Source organism: Prunus mume, linkage group LG2 (assembly GCF_029339155.1).
Source record: "Prunus mume cultivar Tortuosa linkage group LG2, ASM2933915v1, whole genome shotgun sequence".
Lineage (NCBI taxonomy): Eukaryota > Viridiplantae > Streptophyta > Magnoliopsida > Rosales > Rosaceae > Prunus > Prunus mume.
This window is the reverse complement of record NC_142699.1, coordinates 23,405,874-23,424,973: the sequence shown is the minus strand read 5'-3', so window position 1 is coordinate 23,424,973 and position 19,100 is coordinate 23,405,874. Positions and strand designations below refer to the sequence as shown.

The 19,100-nt window shown below is 40.1% G+C and overlaps 2 protein-coding genes across 5 annotated transcripts; one reads left to right on the top strand and one right to left on the bottom strand.

Moving 5' to 3' along the window:
- Window positions 1-9,593: 9,593 nt before the first annotated feature.
- On the bottom strand, window positions 9,594-12,831 carry LOC103321977 (Remorin family protein). 4 transcript variants are annotated; one of them, XM_089047297.1, is made up of 6 exons: window positions 12,760-12,831; window positions 12,552-12,579; window positions 12,236-12,360; window positions 10,885-11,897; window positions 10,611-10,692; window positions 9,594-9,979 (listed from the first exon to the last, which is right to left on the bottom strand). In XM_089047297.1, the coding sequence occupies exons 4-6, from the start codon at window positions 11,730-11,732 to the stop codon at window positions 9,770-9,772; spliced, it is 1,140 nt and encodes a 379-aa protein (XP_088903423.1). In that variant the 5' UTR covers window positions 11,733-11,897; window positions 12,236-12,360; window positions 12,552-12,579; window positions 12,760-12,831; the 3' UTR covers window positions 9,594-9,769. The 4 variants fall into 4 exon arrangements, with proteins under 4 accessions (XP_088903423.1, XP_088903425.1, XP_088903424.1 ...); XM_089047299.1 differs by having other exon boundaries at window positions 12,694-12,778; XM_089047298.1 differs by lacking the exon at window positions 12,760-12,831 and having other exon boundaries at window positions 12,552-12,683.
- Window positions 12,832-14,404: 1,573 nt separating this feature from the next.
- On the top strand, window positions 14,405-19,075 carry EMB2421 (FAD/NAD(P)-binding oxidoreductase family protein). The gene is given in 13 exon segments (XM_008223827.2): window positions 14,405-14,546; window positions 14,761-15,085; window positions 15,617-15,699; window positions 15,781-15,916; window positions 16,156-16,649; window positions 16,734-16,781; window positions 16,943-17,117; window positions 17,210-17,322; window positions 17,410-17,506; window positions 17,598-17,817; window positions 17,972-18,125; window positions 18,401-18,767; window positions 18,770-19,075. Coding segments are annotated over 12 exon segments (2,148 nt in total). The 5' UTR covers window positions 14,405-14,546; window positions 14,761-14,880; the 3' UTR covers window positions 18,826-19,075.
- The last annotated feature ends 25 nt before the right edge of the window (window positions 19,076-19,100 follow it).

Genomic DNA, 19,100 nt, shown 5'->3' with positions numbered 1-19,100 from the left:
GGATTAAAGAGCATGAAACATATTTTGTTTAAAGAATTGAACCTTGATGCCTCAGCATTTCCATTATTGATATTACATTTTTAAACTCAATTTTCCACAACAATCAAATCAAATTACTTTTCCATTTTGCTTGTCACTTTTATTGTGGTACGTTTAATTATTTCTTTGTGTGCAGATATTTGCCTACCTGCTCCTTGAGGATACGATACTTGGACTTCCAAGATTATTACTACGTGTGACTACTTGCACTTGGGTAGACGCAACAATGATATCCAAGTTAACCATTTCCAAGGGAATCAAATCTACCTCTAGAAATACATCTCCCACTAACACTATACTATCTCGATACACCGTGCCAACCTTAAAAATTTCTCCTGTAGGCACAAAGATTGCTAGTTTGTTCCGTAAGGCTGAAAGTCTTACATTAGCTTTGTGGGCGAAACTAGGTGTAACAAAGGAATGCGTAGCCCCGGGGTCAATCAAAACTCTAGCAGGAACTCCAAAAAGCGGTAAAATACACTGATCACGTCGGATGGACGCTTGTGCTTCTTGTTGGGACATCTGTACACCGCTGTGGCTCTGGAACGCGTCCACCACGTCCCCTCTGTTGATTGTCACCTCTGCTAGCAACATGGTTTGGGCTCCGACCTTTGGGCGAGGCCCTCAAGCGAGATGTCTCCGATCCGCCGAGTGCCCGTCCTACGAGTCGATGCAATTGTAGTCTCTCCACCAGAAACATCGGGCACTCCCTCGGAAAATGTCGGTGGACCGTAGTGGTAGCGACTAGTGGTGCCATGTCGGCAAGTCCTGAATGGTACCTACCACACCGGGCACACCGAGTACGATTCTTCTGCCCAGAGGTCGACTACACTGTTTCCCAGTACCTCTAGTTGCACTACCCGGAGCGGCTCCCGAACTACCACTCGATTGGAACCTCCGCTAGAATCGCGGCTCGGTGGAAACCTCCATAACTGCGGCCACTAGATGACCCGAGTTATAATCGCCCCTCTTGGGACGACCCATTGGGACCACCCATGTCAAAGCTGTCTCTGTGAGGTTCACCCAGCGCTCGACCATCATTTGATTGCTCTTTATCGTGACGAACATCACCAAATCCCAAAGTTAGTCGTGACTAATCACAATGTCTTGGATGGAGGCCTTCAACCCTCGTAAACAATCGGCATTTCTTATTCCGTCCTCAACTAATGGAAGGCGTACTTAGACAACTCGTTGAACTTTTTCTCATACTCAAATCACATCGCTCCTGTTCCAGAAACTCTTCCATTTTCAAATTCTAGTAAGCCAGTAAATAATACTGACTATCAAATGCGGCTCGAAATAATTGTCAAGTGATGGCCGACGGATCCCGATATCTCCTTTTAACTGATTCCCACTAATGTCTAGCATTTCTGACCAAAAAGAATGTGGCTAGGGCCATTCTGTGATTCTGGGGAACCCTCATCACTTCCATGATTCGCTCCATCCTTTCTATCCACTCCTCAGCCACTGTTGGATCACCATCACCATCAAAATCTTGGCCCCTATTCTCTTAGCCTGATCCGCATATCCCGTGGAGGATCTCTGGACTGCCGGTCTGGATAGAGCTTGAGTCAACAACTCCAAAGTCTGCTGGAAGTTGGGATCTCCCGGCATAATGGGCATGGCCGGAGCGGCCCTAATGGACCTCCAACAAAGACTACTCTGCGGTTCGGCACCGGTGCAGAATGGGGATTTCCTCTTGCTCGGGCGGGATCTTGTCCCCTAACTCGAGTGGACTGTCTGTCCCTCTAAGGAAGCCACCATGTTTAGGGCCCATGATGATCACAAAAGCAGATGTTCATAAAATGGAATGCACAAAGTGCGAAGTCTACAGGAACTTAAACCTAATGCTCGATACCAAGTTGATAGGACCCGACACAAATTTCACTTTGGAATCCGAGCCGTGACCTACATATCTAAAAGTGATCAAGATCCACGGTTGAAACTATTGAACTTCGGATAACGCATAGTATGTAACAGCCGCTTAACACTCAAGCGGCGTCGAATGGTGAGATCCGCAAATGTCTATACGCTCGTAAGAATACGAGGATCATTCTGAATCTAAGAGTGGTCCCCACCGGACTACCCACGCTGCCACACGCGCCAACATTTGGGTGGCTTGAGAAATTTTCGGCGGCCGGAAAAACTCCAAACCGCTTGCCCAAATTCCTAACTTAGGTAAAACACCCAATTTGGAACCACTTTTGTTCTTGGCCCATCCCAAACCGCCTACCCTCAAAACCGGCAGAAACTTAAGTTGAGAATCGAACGATCTACGCTTGAAATTTCTAAAATCCTGCCCAACCAGCAGCTAAGTCACGAAAATTATGTAGGAATCCATACCTTGATCGTCGATTTGGTAGCCGGACGACGGAGATCGAAGGTTGTGAAAATCGATTAAAACCGGCGGGTTTTTCTCCAATTTCCGGCGAGCTCGAGGTCGGTGATGACCGAGGTGGTCGAAGTGATGGCGGAAGGATGTATTCAAACGGATCCGGTCTCGTGGCGGTGGTTCACGGTGGCGGTGGTTATGGAGGAGAGAAGGTGGTGAGTTGAAGCAGGAGGGTGTGTCGCGAGGAAGAAGATCGAGGCGGAGAGAGAAAGTCGGTTGTTAAAAAATCCTGGTCTCCAAAATTACCATTTTGCCCCTTGAAGTATTTTGACCGTATTTTCTTCGTTATAACTCCAAATCGAGTCCACTACGTGTCTACGGACTCGTTTCAGTAGCGCTCTACGTGACACGACCGCCCGAATTTCCTGGAACCCGAGAGGCGAATCTGCGGAAACCCCACCACACCCACGCCGGGTTCACTCCTTAAAACTATGTCCTCTTTTACCAAAGACGATTAAGGGCACGAGACTTTCTGCCGAAATTTTGGCAGAGTCTCTCCTATAAATTGAACATTTCCCAAAATTTTCACCTGCATAAAACACATTTTATAACCCAACCGGCAGCACACACAATATAATCTCATGCAATTTACATAAATGGCCTCCGACCTTCAAATGATTCTAGCATAACTGCCCACAATGTTTTTAAAATAACCTAATGCATCAAACATGCATATAACAAATTCAAAATTTATTTATGCACACCCTCACTCACTTAGTCCACGGGACAAGCCTCAATTCAACAAAGTTCCAGAACTAGCCTCACAACACAACCTAAGTGAGGTTTAACCTGCGGCTGCACCTAGTAACCAGGTGCTCATTACCCTTTACGAGGATAAGCCACACATAGTTCTTTCCCTAAAACCCTTTTTCCTCTTAATCACAACTCAACATCTCCCCATACGCCGGAACATCCAAAGTCAAGTATTGGGCCTATCCGCACGCCGGATAAACCTGCGACACGTGGGAACTCATCAACATATCACATAATCCCCTCATACGACAGGACGCCTGGTCTCGTATGGGGTCTATCAACACGCCGGCTACTCTTACGACACGTGCAACCTCACAAGCACATCACATAATCCCCTCATACAACGGGCCTTTGGCCTCGTATGGGGTGCATCAACACTGTTGGCTACTCCTACGACACGTGTGACCTCAACTTTGGGCCTAGCTACATTCTCACCAGCCCGCACACAATCATATCTCCCCTCATACATCGGGACGCACCCGGCCATGTATGGGGTCATCAACATGCCGGCTACTCCTACGACACGTGCGACCTCAACTTTGGGCCTGGCTACATTCTCACCAGCCCGCACACAATCATATCTCCTCTCATACGTCGGGACGCACCCGGCCACGTATGGGGTCTGCATCAACACGCCGGCTACTCCTCGACACGTGAGACCTCACAAGGACATCACATAATCCCTCATACAACGGGACGCACCCGTCCTCGTATGAGGTCTGTCAACACGCCGGCTACTCCTACGACACGTGCGACCTCACAACACACATATGGTGGTACTTACAGTATCATCAATATCCTGAGGGTACCTAGGGTAGTGCGTATAGCACTCCAATACTTTTATATCCCCACATAAAATATATATAATAATTTTCTAATACTGTAAACATCTCAACCAATAAAGCATCTGATAAACCTCCCCAATTAATCACCATAAATTGATATCCTAATCCCACATAACCAACATACAATCAAGGCCTGTCACCGCGGCCATTTTAATCTTCCTAGGAAGGTAACACTATCTAGGAAGTCTCACGGTCAACCTAGGTCAAACTACCCAACCTTGGTCAACTGGGCCCGCGGGGCCCACGACCTCCAATTTCAATCTGACAGTCCCTATAGGTTCTACAAGGTCTAGGACACACGTTCTGCAAATTTGGTCCAGATTGGACGGTCGGATCACTCACGATCGCACGATCAGACGTTACTAAAATCCTAACCCTAGGGTTGGCATTTCCGGAGTATCCAGGACTCCGTTTTACGATCCGTTGAATCCTACACGATCCTAAGGATGTCCAAATTAATCTATAACAAACTCAAGACCATCCAACGGTCCAAACCTAGCGAACCCGGATAATGCGCGATATGCGATATCCGTTCGGGACTCTAACGATATCCAAATTGAGATCCGCAAAATCCTATGCGCTCGTGAGAACCAGGAGATCATTTTAGAACCTCAAGCTGGTCCATTTTCCTAGCCCACGTGCCGCCACACGCGCCAGCAGCGCATGGGTGCCTTGAGTAATTTCCGACGGCCGAAAAACTCCAAACCGCCAGCCAAGCTTCCTATCCTAGGTGTAAAACCCAATTTGGAGCACTTTTGTTCTTGGGCATACCCCAAAAACTGACCGGAAGTTGCGGAATCTCTCTCGAATTCGGTCGAAACCCAATTCATAAATCGGGTTGCCTACACTACAAATTGATCAATTCCTACCCAACAGGCAGCTAGAGCTCGGAAAATAGGTGAGAAACCATACCTCACTTGCCGGAATCGATGGCGGACGACGGAGAACGGCCGAAGTTTCATCAAAGCGAGCTTTTCTCCTCGTTTTTGGCGAAATCACGGCTGGCGGGACTGGGGTAGGAAGATGAGCGGTGGCCATTTTGGTACCATCAACTTTGGTGGCCGGATGAGCTAACGGCCAAAAGCGTGGAGAGAGAGAGAGAGAGAGAGAGAGAGAGAGAGAGAGAGAGAGAGAGAGAGAGAGAGCTGAGGATTATTTCTGACTTTTAACAAACCCTTTTCAAAATATTTACGATTTTGCCACTGGTGATGTTTTGCTCGTAACTTCTGCGTTACAACTCCGATTTAAGCCTACTACGTCTCTACGGACTCATCTCGCTGTGCTCTATGCGACAGTATAGTCAAAATTTCCAAATTCCTTTCGGATAAGAAATGACCAAATTACCCCTATCCCGAGGGCAATTTCGTAATTTCACTTAAATAAATTAAAATGGTCAATAAATTTGGAGTCGGGGTGTTACACTACGCAACAGTGTAAACAAAATTTCCAAATTCGTCTCCGGTCAAAAAGTCAAGTTTTCCTTTACTAAAATAGTCTGAGGGCAAAAGTATCCTTTTTCCCTTAATAAATTAATAGTTAAATATTAATTAGGTTTGGGTTGTTACAAGTTAAGTTATTAGGAAATCTAACACTGTTCTGGGGATGTTATAAGAATTGATTTGAATGTGGTTAACAAAATGATTTATTCGACTTATGGAAACTGGAGGCCAGAGCATTATGTTATTTGATTTCTTAAATATCTTTGAGTGCATGCTGAACGATTGAGATACGTTTATAAATGTTTGTTGATGGGTGGAAACTTTTGGGAAATGTTCAATTTACTAGGAGACTCTGCCGAATTTTCGGTAGAAGTCTAGCTGCTAGAAAACTGGTTTTTAGTTAAAGGGACAGTTTGGTCATTTGTGCCCGGCATTCGCCAAATGTCGGACACGCACAGGGTTCGGCTTAGATTCCAAAGTGGAATTTGGGTCAGGTCCTTTCATAAATAGTGTTCAAGGTGAAGAGATTGAGAGAGAGAGAGAGAGAGAGAGAGAGAGAGAGAGAGGTTGATGCACAACAAGAAGATGGTCATGTATGTAACACAAGAAATTGAGGCATTGAGAAATCATATAGCCTAAAGTTTAATGAGTTCATCTACTTAGAAAAGTATATGATTGCTTGTTTATGACAAGCTTCATTTTTGTTATAACCATATTATTGACAATATATTTATTTTTAATGGAATAATTTATTTATTTTGTAATTAAAATAAATTTTAGAGTGTGACGAAACATATTTAATACCAAAAAAAAAAAAAAGATAATGTGAAAATGCTTTTCCTTTTACCAAACACTTGAATAGAAAAGTCATTTCAACATATGCTATTTTTAGTCATTACACAACTCACAACACTTTCACCCAAAAAAAAAAATCAAATACTCAAAAACTGATTATTGTATAAACATCACTTATAACAAAATGTTTACCAAATGCTAAATTGCTTTCTCTCACAACAAATCTGACAGCAATTATTTTCACAATACAACAATGTCAAACTGAGCCTAAACCACCTCCTTAGATAAAATTTAAGGATGAAATGAGAAAATTTACCTTCAACCATGCTCCCCATCCAACTCCTAAAATGGAAATATGTTTGCTTACCACTTTAACTCAAGGTGTATGCTCACTACCCTTCTTAATACTTGACACGTGTCTACATGCATAACCATAGTTAACTTTTTACTTTGATTTATGTAACAACAATTATTTTTGTGAACACGTGTCAAGTGTTGAAAAGGATAGTGAGCATACTCCTTGGGTTAAAGTGGTAAGCAAAAATGCTCCCCTCCTAAAATAGGGAGACATCTAGAAGCCTCTAAATCTGAGGAGAGAGAAATGAATATGTTGCTTTACTTTAATCCTATTTTAAGTATTTATTTAATACTAAGTATTTATTATTATTATTATTATATGAAGAGGGACTATTTATGCTAAACTAAAAATAATAATAAATCATTTATGATTCCTTAAACTAGTGAGTATGGTTGGAATTGAGGAGCTTTGAAATTTTATAAGGAGCTCCTAAAATAGCTTTCTAGTATTTTAATATAAATTTTAACTAAAAATTAAGGAGCATGATTGTGGATGCTCTTAGCTATCAATAATCCCACTGAAACCTAGAGAGGACTTCTTCATTTCCTTTTTTGGGATTTTACACCTTTTTATGTCTTAGGTTTCTCCATTTTTAGCGAACTGACTAATCATCTCATATGGTAATTCATATGCTTTCTAAGCATTGTATTTCTATCTAATCTTGGATTATTGGTGCAAGTGGCGCCACCGCACAGGGCCCCCGATTCTTGAGGGCCCCAAAAAAAAATTTATTTATATTATATATTAATATTATAGGAATTGTATATATAGTGTAGCGTGCTAAATATTTGCATAAGAGCGTGTCTGGTGGAGTTGGCTCCAACGCATATTCACTTAACAGAAGCGCCAGAGTTCGATTCTCATTGAAGTCAATCTATTTGCCTTATTGAGAAAAATTGAGGAATTGACATTTAACTTTATCAAATGGAAACATTTAAATTTTAATGAGTTTGATTTCTAATTGTCATTACATATTTATTGATGGTGACATTTAGTTATAAAAAAATTGTTTATGACATTAAGTTATGGCAAATTTTTATTTATAGTATTTTCGTATTAGATTATGTGAGGCTTCAATTTAAGTTTTGCACAGGGCACTCAAAATCTCATAGACGGCCCTAATTTTAGTCCATGGGGAAGTCGAGTTGGATTTCATCAAATGCATTTAACCCATGCTCTGTCCATCGACCATAATGATTTTCAAAATAAGAGTTATCATAGGTCACATGAATCTTCATCTTCCAATCTAACCATCCTATCATCTGTTTCAACATTCTTAATGTTTTGTGAGATTCGTTAGGCGGAGGACGCGATTGAAAGTTGAACTCTTGCATGAATAAGAGGCTAAAGTGCTCTATCATTGAGGCTATTAGAGCACTTCCACCAGTTAGCCCCTTGCCATGGCAAGGGGAGCCCTAGGGCGGGTACTATTCACGTAAAAAAAAATATTAGCAATGCAACAAGTATTAAAAAAATTAATGGAAACTCAAGAAACTTTAACCATTTATTAGAAATGCAAAACAAAATATAAATATTGCAAGAAACATTCATATTAATATTGGAAATACAAGAAATATTAACATAATATATAAATTGCAAGAAACATTTAAATAAAATATAATATGACATAGAAATTAATAAAGAAAAAAATTACAAATAATTTACCTCACTGCTAAGGTTTTGCCCGCTTCTATGGTTGTTCATCGCTTTTGTCAAGGCATCTCTCCACTTTCCCAACTCTTTATTAAGAATTTTCCACCTACTAGATAATGCTTGATCCGTACGGGTCGAACCAATTACCCTTTCACAAAATTCCTGATGAATTTTTTTCCACATATGACAGAATTTGATCTCATTGCCCGTTACGGGACAATGACTAACTTGGAGCCAAGCCTCACACAAGCTAATATCTTCCGTCATGCTCCATGCTCCTCCACCGGTTTCACTAGAAGAACCCATAACTTGAAAGAGAAAAAAACAACTTGAAAGAGAGAAAAAAACAACTTGAAAGTGAAAAAAATTTGACTACAAAGTGAAAAATAGTAGAATGAGAAGAAAATGTATGAAGAGTTGGTGTTAAAAGTGAAGAGTATTGGTTGGTATTTATAGAAAAAAAATTCAGTATTTTTTTCGTATTTTTTTAAATTTTTCCTTTTTTTTCGATTTTTTTTGCCAAAAATTGTCCGCCGTTGGATTCTTTGGAAAAAACCAATCGGAGCGCCAGAGCTTCCACGTGTCATAGAGCCGTTGGGGTTACTGTTTCGATTTTTATTCGCGAAAAATGGCTGCCGTTGGATAAGTTTAAAAGCGGATCGGATGGCCCAATGAGCGACACGTGTAATCCTACCGGGCATCAGTAGCGTCAAATTTTTTAAACCGGTGCGTGTATTGCACGCGCAAAAATTTAAATTTTCGACGCCAGCTCAGGCTTGCCGGGTTTGTGGGCTCCACTGTTTGCCCGAGCAGATTATTGTTGCTGGAAACATGTTTTTGGGTTTGCCCCCTTGGGCCCTCTGGTGGCAATGCTCTTAGGCTACAAGCAGTGAGATAAACGTTTCTATTGTCGTCACAACTAAATGTTGCTCTTAGTTACATTTTAAAGCCAAACATTTCGCCCTAGTCAAAATAGTTGGCAGGAAAATGCCAGTAATAATTAGCTTGTCTCCATTTCGTTCAATCCTTTTCAACCAAATTCGACTTGCTATATTCCCATCTATGGAGCCACGCCACCATAATATTCTCCAAACACAATCCGAAAACCATGATATTGGTTTATGGAAGGAATCATCGTTCCACATGAATCATGATGACAGCAAGTTACATGTTTGGCCCTATAGTAAAGAATACAGACATACAACTTTCTTAGATTTTTGCCCAGTGGTAGGAAATGGAGCATTTTGGGGCCGAAGGGTTCACATACTCATATATAAGAAACTAATGTTAAAAAATTAAAAAAGAGAGTAAAAGAGGTATTTGTGAATAGGGTGGGTGTTCACAAATTATTTTAGGAACTTACCCCTTCCCTTAAATGCATTTTTCAAACAGTTAACAAATATCATAAACTCCACAATAGATCCACAAGGCTCAATTACATATTCAATAAGTGGCAGAAAAAGAAAAAGAACTAGTACATGTACTAAAGATATTGCTACCAGCAAAGAGAAGGCAGCTTGAATGAGAATGTAGAAGGCAAATGGCCAGTCCTCCTTATGTAATCTGCCTTTTCTGAAGTTCTTAAAGCTTTTTCATTGAGTTTGGCCTCTGCATTAGCCCTCTTTTCTTCAGCTATTCTTCTAGTCGCGGCAAGTTTATTCGTTAACTTTTCTTGACCCCGAGCTTTCATTCTCTCAGCTTTCACCTAATAATAAAGCAAACAACATGTCAGAAGGCTCTAAGAATGCTATTGCATTGGATTCCATATCTGTGAACCAGAGCTAATTGCTTTTGGTGTTATTTGGACAAACTTGTTGATATTGTTGTGGCAGTCTGAGCATTTGCAATCACACTTCCATATAGCATCCGGGGAGGCATTGATTTGCAGTTAATATATAAACTGCAAAGCCATTGTTATGTCCTACTTTGAAGTTAATAATATAGATAGGAAAATGGTTGGGCATCTTTGCCACCATTTTCATGAGTTTGTGGTCATAACACCAAGAAGGCATGAATTTCAGTATGAATTGGTACAAGGATAAGTGATTCGGGAAAAAAGGGATTCATGCCAGTGCTAGATTTTCATCGTTATGAAGCCCAAGACACTGATTTGGATCTGTATTTTTTTTTTCTTTTCATGAAAAGCAATCTGAGCTGATGCTTGGTTCTTTTTGCACTTTGGAGAAGCTTGAATTTCTTGGCTACTAGGTACCAGCAAACATGTGTAGCAAACAAACTGACTTAAAGACTCACAATACAAAATCTAGGATCTAAACAAATGAGAGTAAATGGAAATATTCTGAAAATATAAATAACATAATCTAGAGAATCAGTACCTCCATTTTTCTCATTTCCATCTCAGCTTTCCTCTTCTCATGATTTTCCCAGGCTTGTATTCTGACCTCTTCGCGTTTATACCTACACAACAATACAAATTTAAGATGTACCCAGCTAGCTATAATTGAAAGTTTAAGGCCTCAGATGGCCTATGTAAGCAAACTTGGCCCAATAAATCCTAACATTTGAGTAAACAATACTGAAGTGCTGCATATATAATTAATTGCAACTGATTATAACTTGCCGGGGAAAAGAATATCAGTAACCTCTCACCTTGCCATATATTTAGCACGTTCTGCCTCATCCCAAGCCATTGCTCGAGTTTCTAGGGGACTTGGTTTCCTAGCTTGATATGAGTTCTGGTTTTCAGGCATACTCTTGCAAGCATTTGATTCTTCTACATACCTTTTGGCTGCACCACTCCCTCTCCCACAAGACTTGGCCTCATGACTACTTCTGCCATCAGTGGATTTTTGATAGCCCTGACTAGCTAGCATCCCATGTTGGCATGGCCTTACTGGGGTGGAGGATCCTGAAGATATAGGGCTCCGTGCCGCCGGAGTTGTGGCTCTAATAGGGGTGGCAGTTCTCGAAGGCTCTTGGCTTGCAATGGGGGTCATTTCTGTTCCCATGTCCCTCAAACATAAAGATCTCATAGCTGCTGTTGAGTTTTCCATTGGTTTGTTGCTTCTCCAAACTGAGTCATCACAGTCCACTTTCTTGGTCTCCACATCATATTGATTTGGCCTTGCAGAGCTATCACATCCATCCTCTTCTTCTTCTTCTTCTTCTTCTTCTTGATCTTCTACCCCATCATCCTCTCCACTTGAATAGTCCTGCTCCTGCTGTGGCACAGGGGCTATGAGTCTCAAGTCATCTGCATTTGAGTTTCTGGGCTTGGTTTTGGATTGGTTTTTGTCTGGTCCTCTTGACAGCCCCACTAGCCATTTTTGTGCATCATCCCATTTTGATGGCGTTGGTTTGCCTAAGGCTGTTTGATGACGAGGGGTACGGCTAGCTCCATTTGCTTTGTGAAACTCAAAATTTATAGAACTGCTGCTAGAAATCTCCTGAGTTGGTCCATGGTTGTTATAGCACTCCTTATCCTCTACGGATCTCATTCTTGCTCAAACAAATCTCTCACTCACTCTCACTCACATGGGCCACACAAGACAACTCTATAACCACTAAACCAGAACTCCATTCCACACAACCATGTTCAACGCAATCTTCCTCTTCTTTCTTTCTTTCTTTATTTCTTTCTTTCTTCTTTTTCTTTTTTCTGTCTGCAATTGCACAGAAGTAGAGATTCTATCAGCAAACCAACGTGGACCAAAATCCTATCTTTGTAATTACCTTAGTTCTCTAACTTCATGCTAAAACAAATCTGGGAGACAAAACCATCCCCAATAATTCCTCAACAAAAACAAGCTCTTTATACAAGCCTACTGGGAACTATGTAGCTTGACGGATAACTATTCTTCAGCATACATGAGTAACATGATGAAGCACATGAGACACCTAATGATCTTCCTACCCATTAAACAGAGAAATTATATGGCCTAGCTTAGAAGTAATTAAATGCAACGGACAAAATTGTTACATCAACAAAAATTAATGGTACCCGGCAAAAACCCAGAAAAATCTGAACTTTCCAACACTGCAGCAGCAAGGGACCCAGGACCCATCTGGGATTTATCCACAATGCCAACTAATCTCCAAAGTTAAAAACTTTAAGCACCGAGTAGCCTGAAAATGAAAGCATCCCAAACCCAAAGGTCAAAAGTAACGCAGATGGCTAGTTAAGTGATGCAATATAATGTACAGATGACCCAGCTGTAAAAAAGATTCAACAGAGAATTTAGGTTGAATTTCAACACAGAACAACCATTGACAGATGGGTTTTGCAGAAGAAACCTTGTCTTGGGAGAATAATATACCTTTATTATACACATGGAATTTTGTGACCTGCAGAATTTACAAATGAAGTTCAGATCCACTCTAACATTAAAAATACTTAAAAGAAATACATGATTGAAACATGAAACTCCTACAAATGGCAGCAATAGTAAAACCATTTACATGGGAATTTGTGAACTTTATCACTGAGAAAACTGGCACAACACTAACAACAGGTAAGTTGCTTACAAATTTACAAGTTACATTTTCACCAAGTATTCTTGGGAAGAGTTTCAGCAACCCACAGAAAAATATTGTAACTGCTCTAGTCCCTAGAGAGTGTAAAAAGGTTTCGAAATACGGTTGTCCTTTGAAACGGTAACTAGCTGATCGAGTGTTTGAGGTGGTGACACGTGAACGGTCAAGATGAACAAGAGTGTCAGTCCCCTCAGATGCAATGTCTGGGCTCTGTGGCTTTCACGTGGCCATGGGTGAGGTGAAGAAGAGCTTCTGCAAGTCTGAGCCAATTGGTTAATAAATGATTGTATGGACGTCATAGATAGTGCCGTTTAATAAGTCAAGCAAGCAAAGCAGTGGCAAATTGGCAAATAAATCACATGCTGTCATGTTAGCAAGCATTGTGAGAAAAGTTCAATAATCCAATCTGTTGGGATTATTAAATTCCACACCCCACACTTTCTTATTTTGTCATTTTGTTCCATAAACAATTTGGATGATTGGGGCCTTCATTTTAGGGCATCTCCAACTAATATGTCAAATTGCTACACAAAGAAATAGTAAAAATCAAAAGTTAAAATTGCTCTAACCGAGTAGTCAAATTCTACATAAATTTGAAGGTGGAAAGAGATATGTTAAAAATAACATATCAAAAAGCTTGATGCCAAATGTTATTTTAATATTTTTTTAATCATGAACCTCACTATTATTTACTCTTTTTTAAAACTTGATGCGTCATATGGGTCCCATTTGCTTTTAAAAATATAATACAATAATATTTGACATTTTTGGTAGAGTTAAATTTTTTCAAAGTATCAAATTGCCACATAAGCCATCAAATTTAAATTTAATATTTTGCATTTGACATCTCCCTTGAAGATGCTATTAAGCAACTAAGATTTGGAAAAACACACCATTTTATGCCTAGGCTATTTGGATCCACAAGAGAATGCCACTACATTTTCAAGGTTGTAATTGAACAAATCGAATAAGTTCAAATTGACGTAACATAAAATCTATTAGTTCAATGAGTAAAATTCATTGTGCTTTAAGACTCCTGACTAAAGAATAAAGAGTGTGTTGAACTATTAGCTGAAATGGAAATTGCAACAGTTAAGAAGTTACAAACTTTCCGAGTTGCATTTACATCATATGTTTGATAGGTGACTCATCTTATTATAAAATTAATTTTAGGTGGTCATTATTTAATAGCATAATTGTCACCATTGTTTTTTTTAACTAACCACATTTTACTTCATCAAAGTTTAGGTGTTGTATTGAAATGGACCATAAAGTTTCAATTTCATCAATTTAATACCCAACGTTTTAAAATCTGACTAATTCACAATGTCCGTTAGATTGACTGTATGGTTAAATGGTTAAATGCTGATGAGGTATAAAAAAAGAGAAATTAACAAATATATATATATATATATATATATTTTAAACCCTGCCCCTCTCCTTGTCCGCACGCTCCCCACCCCCTCCTCCTCTGGCGAACCCAGTCCCCCTCCTCCTCTGGCAAATCCAGCCACCCTCTCTCTCTCTCTCTCTCTCATGATCCCCACGCCAATCCAGTGAATCCAGCCACCCCTCTAAATGTGAAGTTACGGTAGAAGGAAGATGAGAAGAAGTGGAAGGCCGGTGAGGGTCAGGACTATGGTTGCTCTTTGGAGGTATATGCCTAACATGTCATATTTTTTGGCACCACCGCACTTCACAGTTCAAAAGTTGCGCTTGACCTAAAAACAGTGTGCTTCGAGAGGAACTGAAGAACACGACGCCATACAGCTTCATAGGTACGCTTGGAATTCTAAACTTTTCTTATTAAATTTCGAATTTTTCGAATTGTCACCGCCATTTTTCATGAACCTAACATTTGTTTATGCAACACCCAAAGATTCACCCTAATGGGCAATTGAGAGGAGCCCATTTTGTGTATGTATTTCAAAATATACCAGGCCGAGGCCCAACTATTTAAGAGCTAACCTTAGCCCAAAATATTTGTTCCAGTCCATGCCACCAAGGCCCAAGCCAGCCAGCCAACCAACCAACAACTACTGCTTCACTTTTTCTTGTTCCATACTTCAGTGACCATTCTCTAAACTTCGTTTCAAGCTCAGCTGCTGGGTTATGGCGGTTTCAAGGTTGTTCAAGAGGTTTTGCGGTCTACACAAAGCTAATGCCAGAATGCAAGCATGCCCACCTGGCTACATACATAGAAGAGCCTTATCGGACTCCAAGGTATTCAACAATGGCGATGATACGGTGCTTCCGGTTCTGATAGTAGGTGCAGGACCTGTGGGTCTTGTTCTGTCTATACTTTTAACAAATCTAGGTATGTTCTTTTTCTAACCCAACATTTTTTAAAGTCCTCTGGCCTTGCTTGTTGCCTAGAAAGAAAGTTTGGGAGGGAAGAAGGAAGTTTAGAATGCTTGTACTTGGCATTTGTTTTCACCTTCAAAGATACTTTGTTATTTTTTTTTAAATAAATAAATAAATTCTTATGATCAAATTGTCAACAAAGGGAGCAGTAAGTTGGAAATTTCAGTGTGCTAGTTAATTAATATTCATGCTTGACATTACTGGAGGAGTGGTGTTTGAGCGGAGGTTTTATAGAATGTGATGGTGCATGTGTTAAGGTAGTGTAAGGTTTTAAAATCTGAAATTTCTTGTCGGAAGTTAAGAACTTTTTTTTTTGGGGCAATCAACGTTCTCTGATGAAACGTACTAGCTCTTGTTTGCTTGATTTATATATTGCAGTTTATGATTTAATATCCACCTATTGGTTGTAAGTTGTTCTTATTCCTGATGGAAGTTGGAATAAGTTCTCGATTATTAATCATCATGTATCATTATTATTTTATAGGGATCAAATGTTCAGTTTTGGAGAAAAGCAAAACTTTCTCAAAACATCCGCAGGCACACTTCATCAACAATCGGTCCATGGAGGTTGATTTTCATGTTTGGAAGATCTAATTAAATGACTTATTTGAAGGAATTCAAGCTTCATTTCAACTTGTAAATTATTAGGTGTTCCGTAAATTGGATGGCCTGGCAGAAGAGATTCAGAGGTCTCAACCACCAGTAGATTTATGGAGGAAGTTCATATATTGCACTTCGCTCTATGGTTCAATTCTTGGGTCAGTGGACCATATGCAACCCCAAGGTGCAATTGAACTCTTTATTCTTCCATTCTTTTCCCAGTTAGCACACAGCATTTAAGTCTTATGCAACTTTGAGATTAGACAACAAGACATTTTAACTATTTAAGATATTCCAATACAATGATGACATGCCCGTGTGTGCAATATTTTCAAACATTTCATAAGTAGACTGTTTAATGTATGAATATGCTTTAGGATTTGGTATTTTAGCAGTTTCATTCCGGTTTCACTTTATCATCAGATTTTGAGCAAGTTGTCAGCCCGGCCTCTGTCGCACACTTCTCGCAGTACAAGCTAATTAGTTTACTACTTAAGCAGCTTGAAAATCTCAGCTTCAAGTTATGTATGTCTAACGAGTTGGAAGGCCTTAGCCATAGGCCTTTTCAGGAAAGGCAACTATTAATGGGGCATGAGTGTGTTTCCATTAAAGCCAATGATGATTTTATTTCTGTGACTGCATCTTTTCTCAAAGATGGGAAACGTATGGAGAGGAATATCAGATGTAATATCGTTGTTGGTACAGATGGTGCTGGAAGTACTGTACGTAAGCTGGCTGGAATAGATATGAGAGGTAAGAGGGACTTGCAGAAGCTTGTGAGTGTCCATTTCTCTAGCAGGGATCTTGGGAAGTACTTGCTCAGCGAGAGACCCGGCATGCTGTTTTTTATCTTCAATACTGAAGCTATAGGTGTCCTTGTCGCTCATGATCTCAAGCAAGGGGAGTTTGTTTTGCAGGTATTGCTGGCTTTAAAAGTCTCTTGGAATTTGTTTGGTGATATAAATGTGCAATTACATGGATTGTCTCTCATCATCTTGCAGATTCCATTTTATCCACCTCAGCAAAACCTTGAAGATTTCAGTCCCGAGGTATATTTGCTATGCATTGTAGATAAGTTAATTTTATGGAAATTGTTCTATGCAGTCTCATGATTGTTTCCACTAAATTGAAGGCATTTTCTTACATTTGAGGCCTTAATAAGAAGCTTCTTCATTGTGGGTACTTGCTCATAAGGATTTACTTGTCGTAGATATGTGAGGAATTAATCTTCAAGTTGGTTGGTCGAGAGCTAAGTGACATAAATGTGATTGACATAAAACCATGGGTGATGCATGCTGAAGTTGCTGAGAAGTTCATAAGTTGTGGAAACCGAATAATACTTGCTGGTGATGCTGCCCATCGATTCCCTCCTGCTGGAGGATTTGGTTAGTAGTTTGCTTTTGTTATGCAGATTAGGGAAACTCTCCAGATGTTTATCATGCAAATGTGTTTTTGTCCTTTCATGTGATTTGTCCAGGAATGAATACTGGAATTCAAGATTCTCATAATCTTGCTTGGAAAATAGCTTCTGTAGTGAAGGGTATTGCACCATCTTCAATACTTCATACTTATGAAACAGAACGTAGGCCGGTATTGGTTTTTTCTTCTTCACTTATATTTATAACTTTTTTTGGAAATTAGAATGGATTTTAATCTTCATACTATGCCTCTTGTCAGATTGCCATTTTCAATACAGAACTTAGCATTCAGAACTTTAAAGCAGCCATGACTGTTCCAGCAGCACTTGGTCTTGATCCAACTGTTGCAAACTCTGGTAAACCAATCTACTATAGCATTTTGCATGGTGAGCTGCTTTCCTTGTTTGTTAGAGACATGTGGCCATTACTTTCCTTCTTGATTTGCAGTACATCAAGTCATAAATGAGGGGGTTGGTTCCATCTTACCATCTGGACTACAGAGGGCCATTTTGAATGGAATTTTCACTATAGGTCGTGCACAACTATCGGAATCTCTTTTGAATGAAAAAAACCCACTTGGATCATCAAGGCTTGCGAATCTAAGACAGATATTTGAAGAAGGAAAGAGTCTCCAACTCCAGTTCCCAGCAGAGGATCTTGGTTTCAGGTATCACACATATCAGACGTGATTCTCAAACTAGTTAGACATAACTGCTTCTGCAACTGTATGAAAGCTTGTCAATTGGTTTATCAATTTGATAAATTCTTCAACAACTAAAGAAGCACATATGTACATGTCTAATTCTAGGCTGTCAATTTAGGTACCTAGAAGGTGCACTTATTCCTGATACTGATGATGCACTGGGTGCTCCAGAAGGACCTACTGGTCGCCGGAGGGACTATGTTCCTTCTGTAGATCCAGGTTCAAGGCTACCCCACATGAATGTGGCGATATTGTCAAATTCCTCAAGTGAGGTATGTTGCTATTGTTTTCTTTCAATATTTACATGATAAATGTCTGCTGGCCTGGAGATGTTCTGGCTTGTGTTGTCCAACGGTTTTCTTTTGGCTATCATTAAATTTGTCTACATCAGTGGGTTGTGGCTCCAGAAACCAGGAAGCCTTAAATGTTTTAGTTCACTGTGCAAGTAAAAACATGAAGTAACCCATATTTTTGCCAAAGTACCAAACTGCTTTGAAACAAACTATATTTCCAATGTTTATTCATCTTAACTGTCATACTAATGTAGGTTACTATTTCTACACTGGATCTTATACCTGGAGACAAAATTGAGTTTCTCCTCATCATAGCACCAACAGACTCGTCCTACCATCTTGCTCATGCTGCATTCAAAGTCGCCGAGGAATTCAAAGTTTCTGCGAGGGTTTGCGTCTTGTGGCCTGCTGGTAGTGTTAAACAAGTTGAAGCAGGAAGTAAGGCATTATTGACGCCCTGGGAGAATTACATAGATGTTGTGGAAGTTAAAAAGTCATCGAATCCATCATCATGGTGGGATCTCTGTCAAATGACTGACAAGGGAGCCATCCTAGTTCGGCCTGATGAGCATGTTGCTTGGCGTGTGAAGTCTGGGGTTGTTGGGGATCCCATAACAGAAATGAAAGGGTTTTTTCTGCTACTTTGGGCATAAAACTGCATAATAGGAGAGATCTGTAAGCTGATCGATGACATAATTCTTAGTTTTCATTTTTTATTCATTTGTTATTGGAATGCTGTTTTGGGTTGGAAGGAGCTGTCTTCTTCCCGACATACTAGCCAAAGAGGGGGCCGTATACTCAATGCAGTATTGAAATAAAAGTGGTCTTGATGTGAGTAATGTACTTTATAGACCATTGACAGGATATTACTTGTTCCATATTAGGTTTGTCGTAACATGAGACATCTTGTAATGGACTGTGTTCTTGTGTATATGTCACTTTGTTACCAAGTAA

Coding starts and splice junctions, on each gene's coding strand:
- LOC103321977 (XM_089047297.1), bottom strand. CDS start 11,732: ATGAGATCCGTAGAGGATAAGGAGTGCTATAACAACCATGGACCAACT. Junction 10,693..10,884: donor CGTGCTAAATATATGGCAAG/GTGAGAGGTTAC, acceptor ATTGTTGTGTAG/GTATAAACGCGAAGAGGTCA. Junction 9,980..10,610: donor TGGAAATGAGAAAAATGGAG/GTACTGATTCTC, acceptor CTTTATTATTAG/GTGAAAGCTGAGAGAATGAA.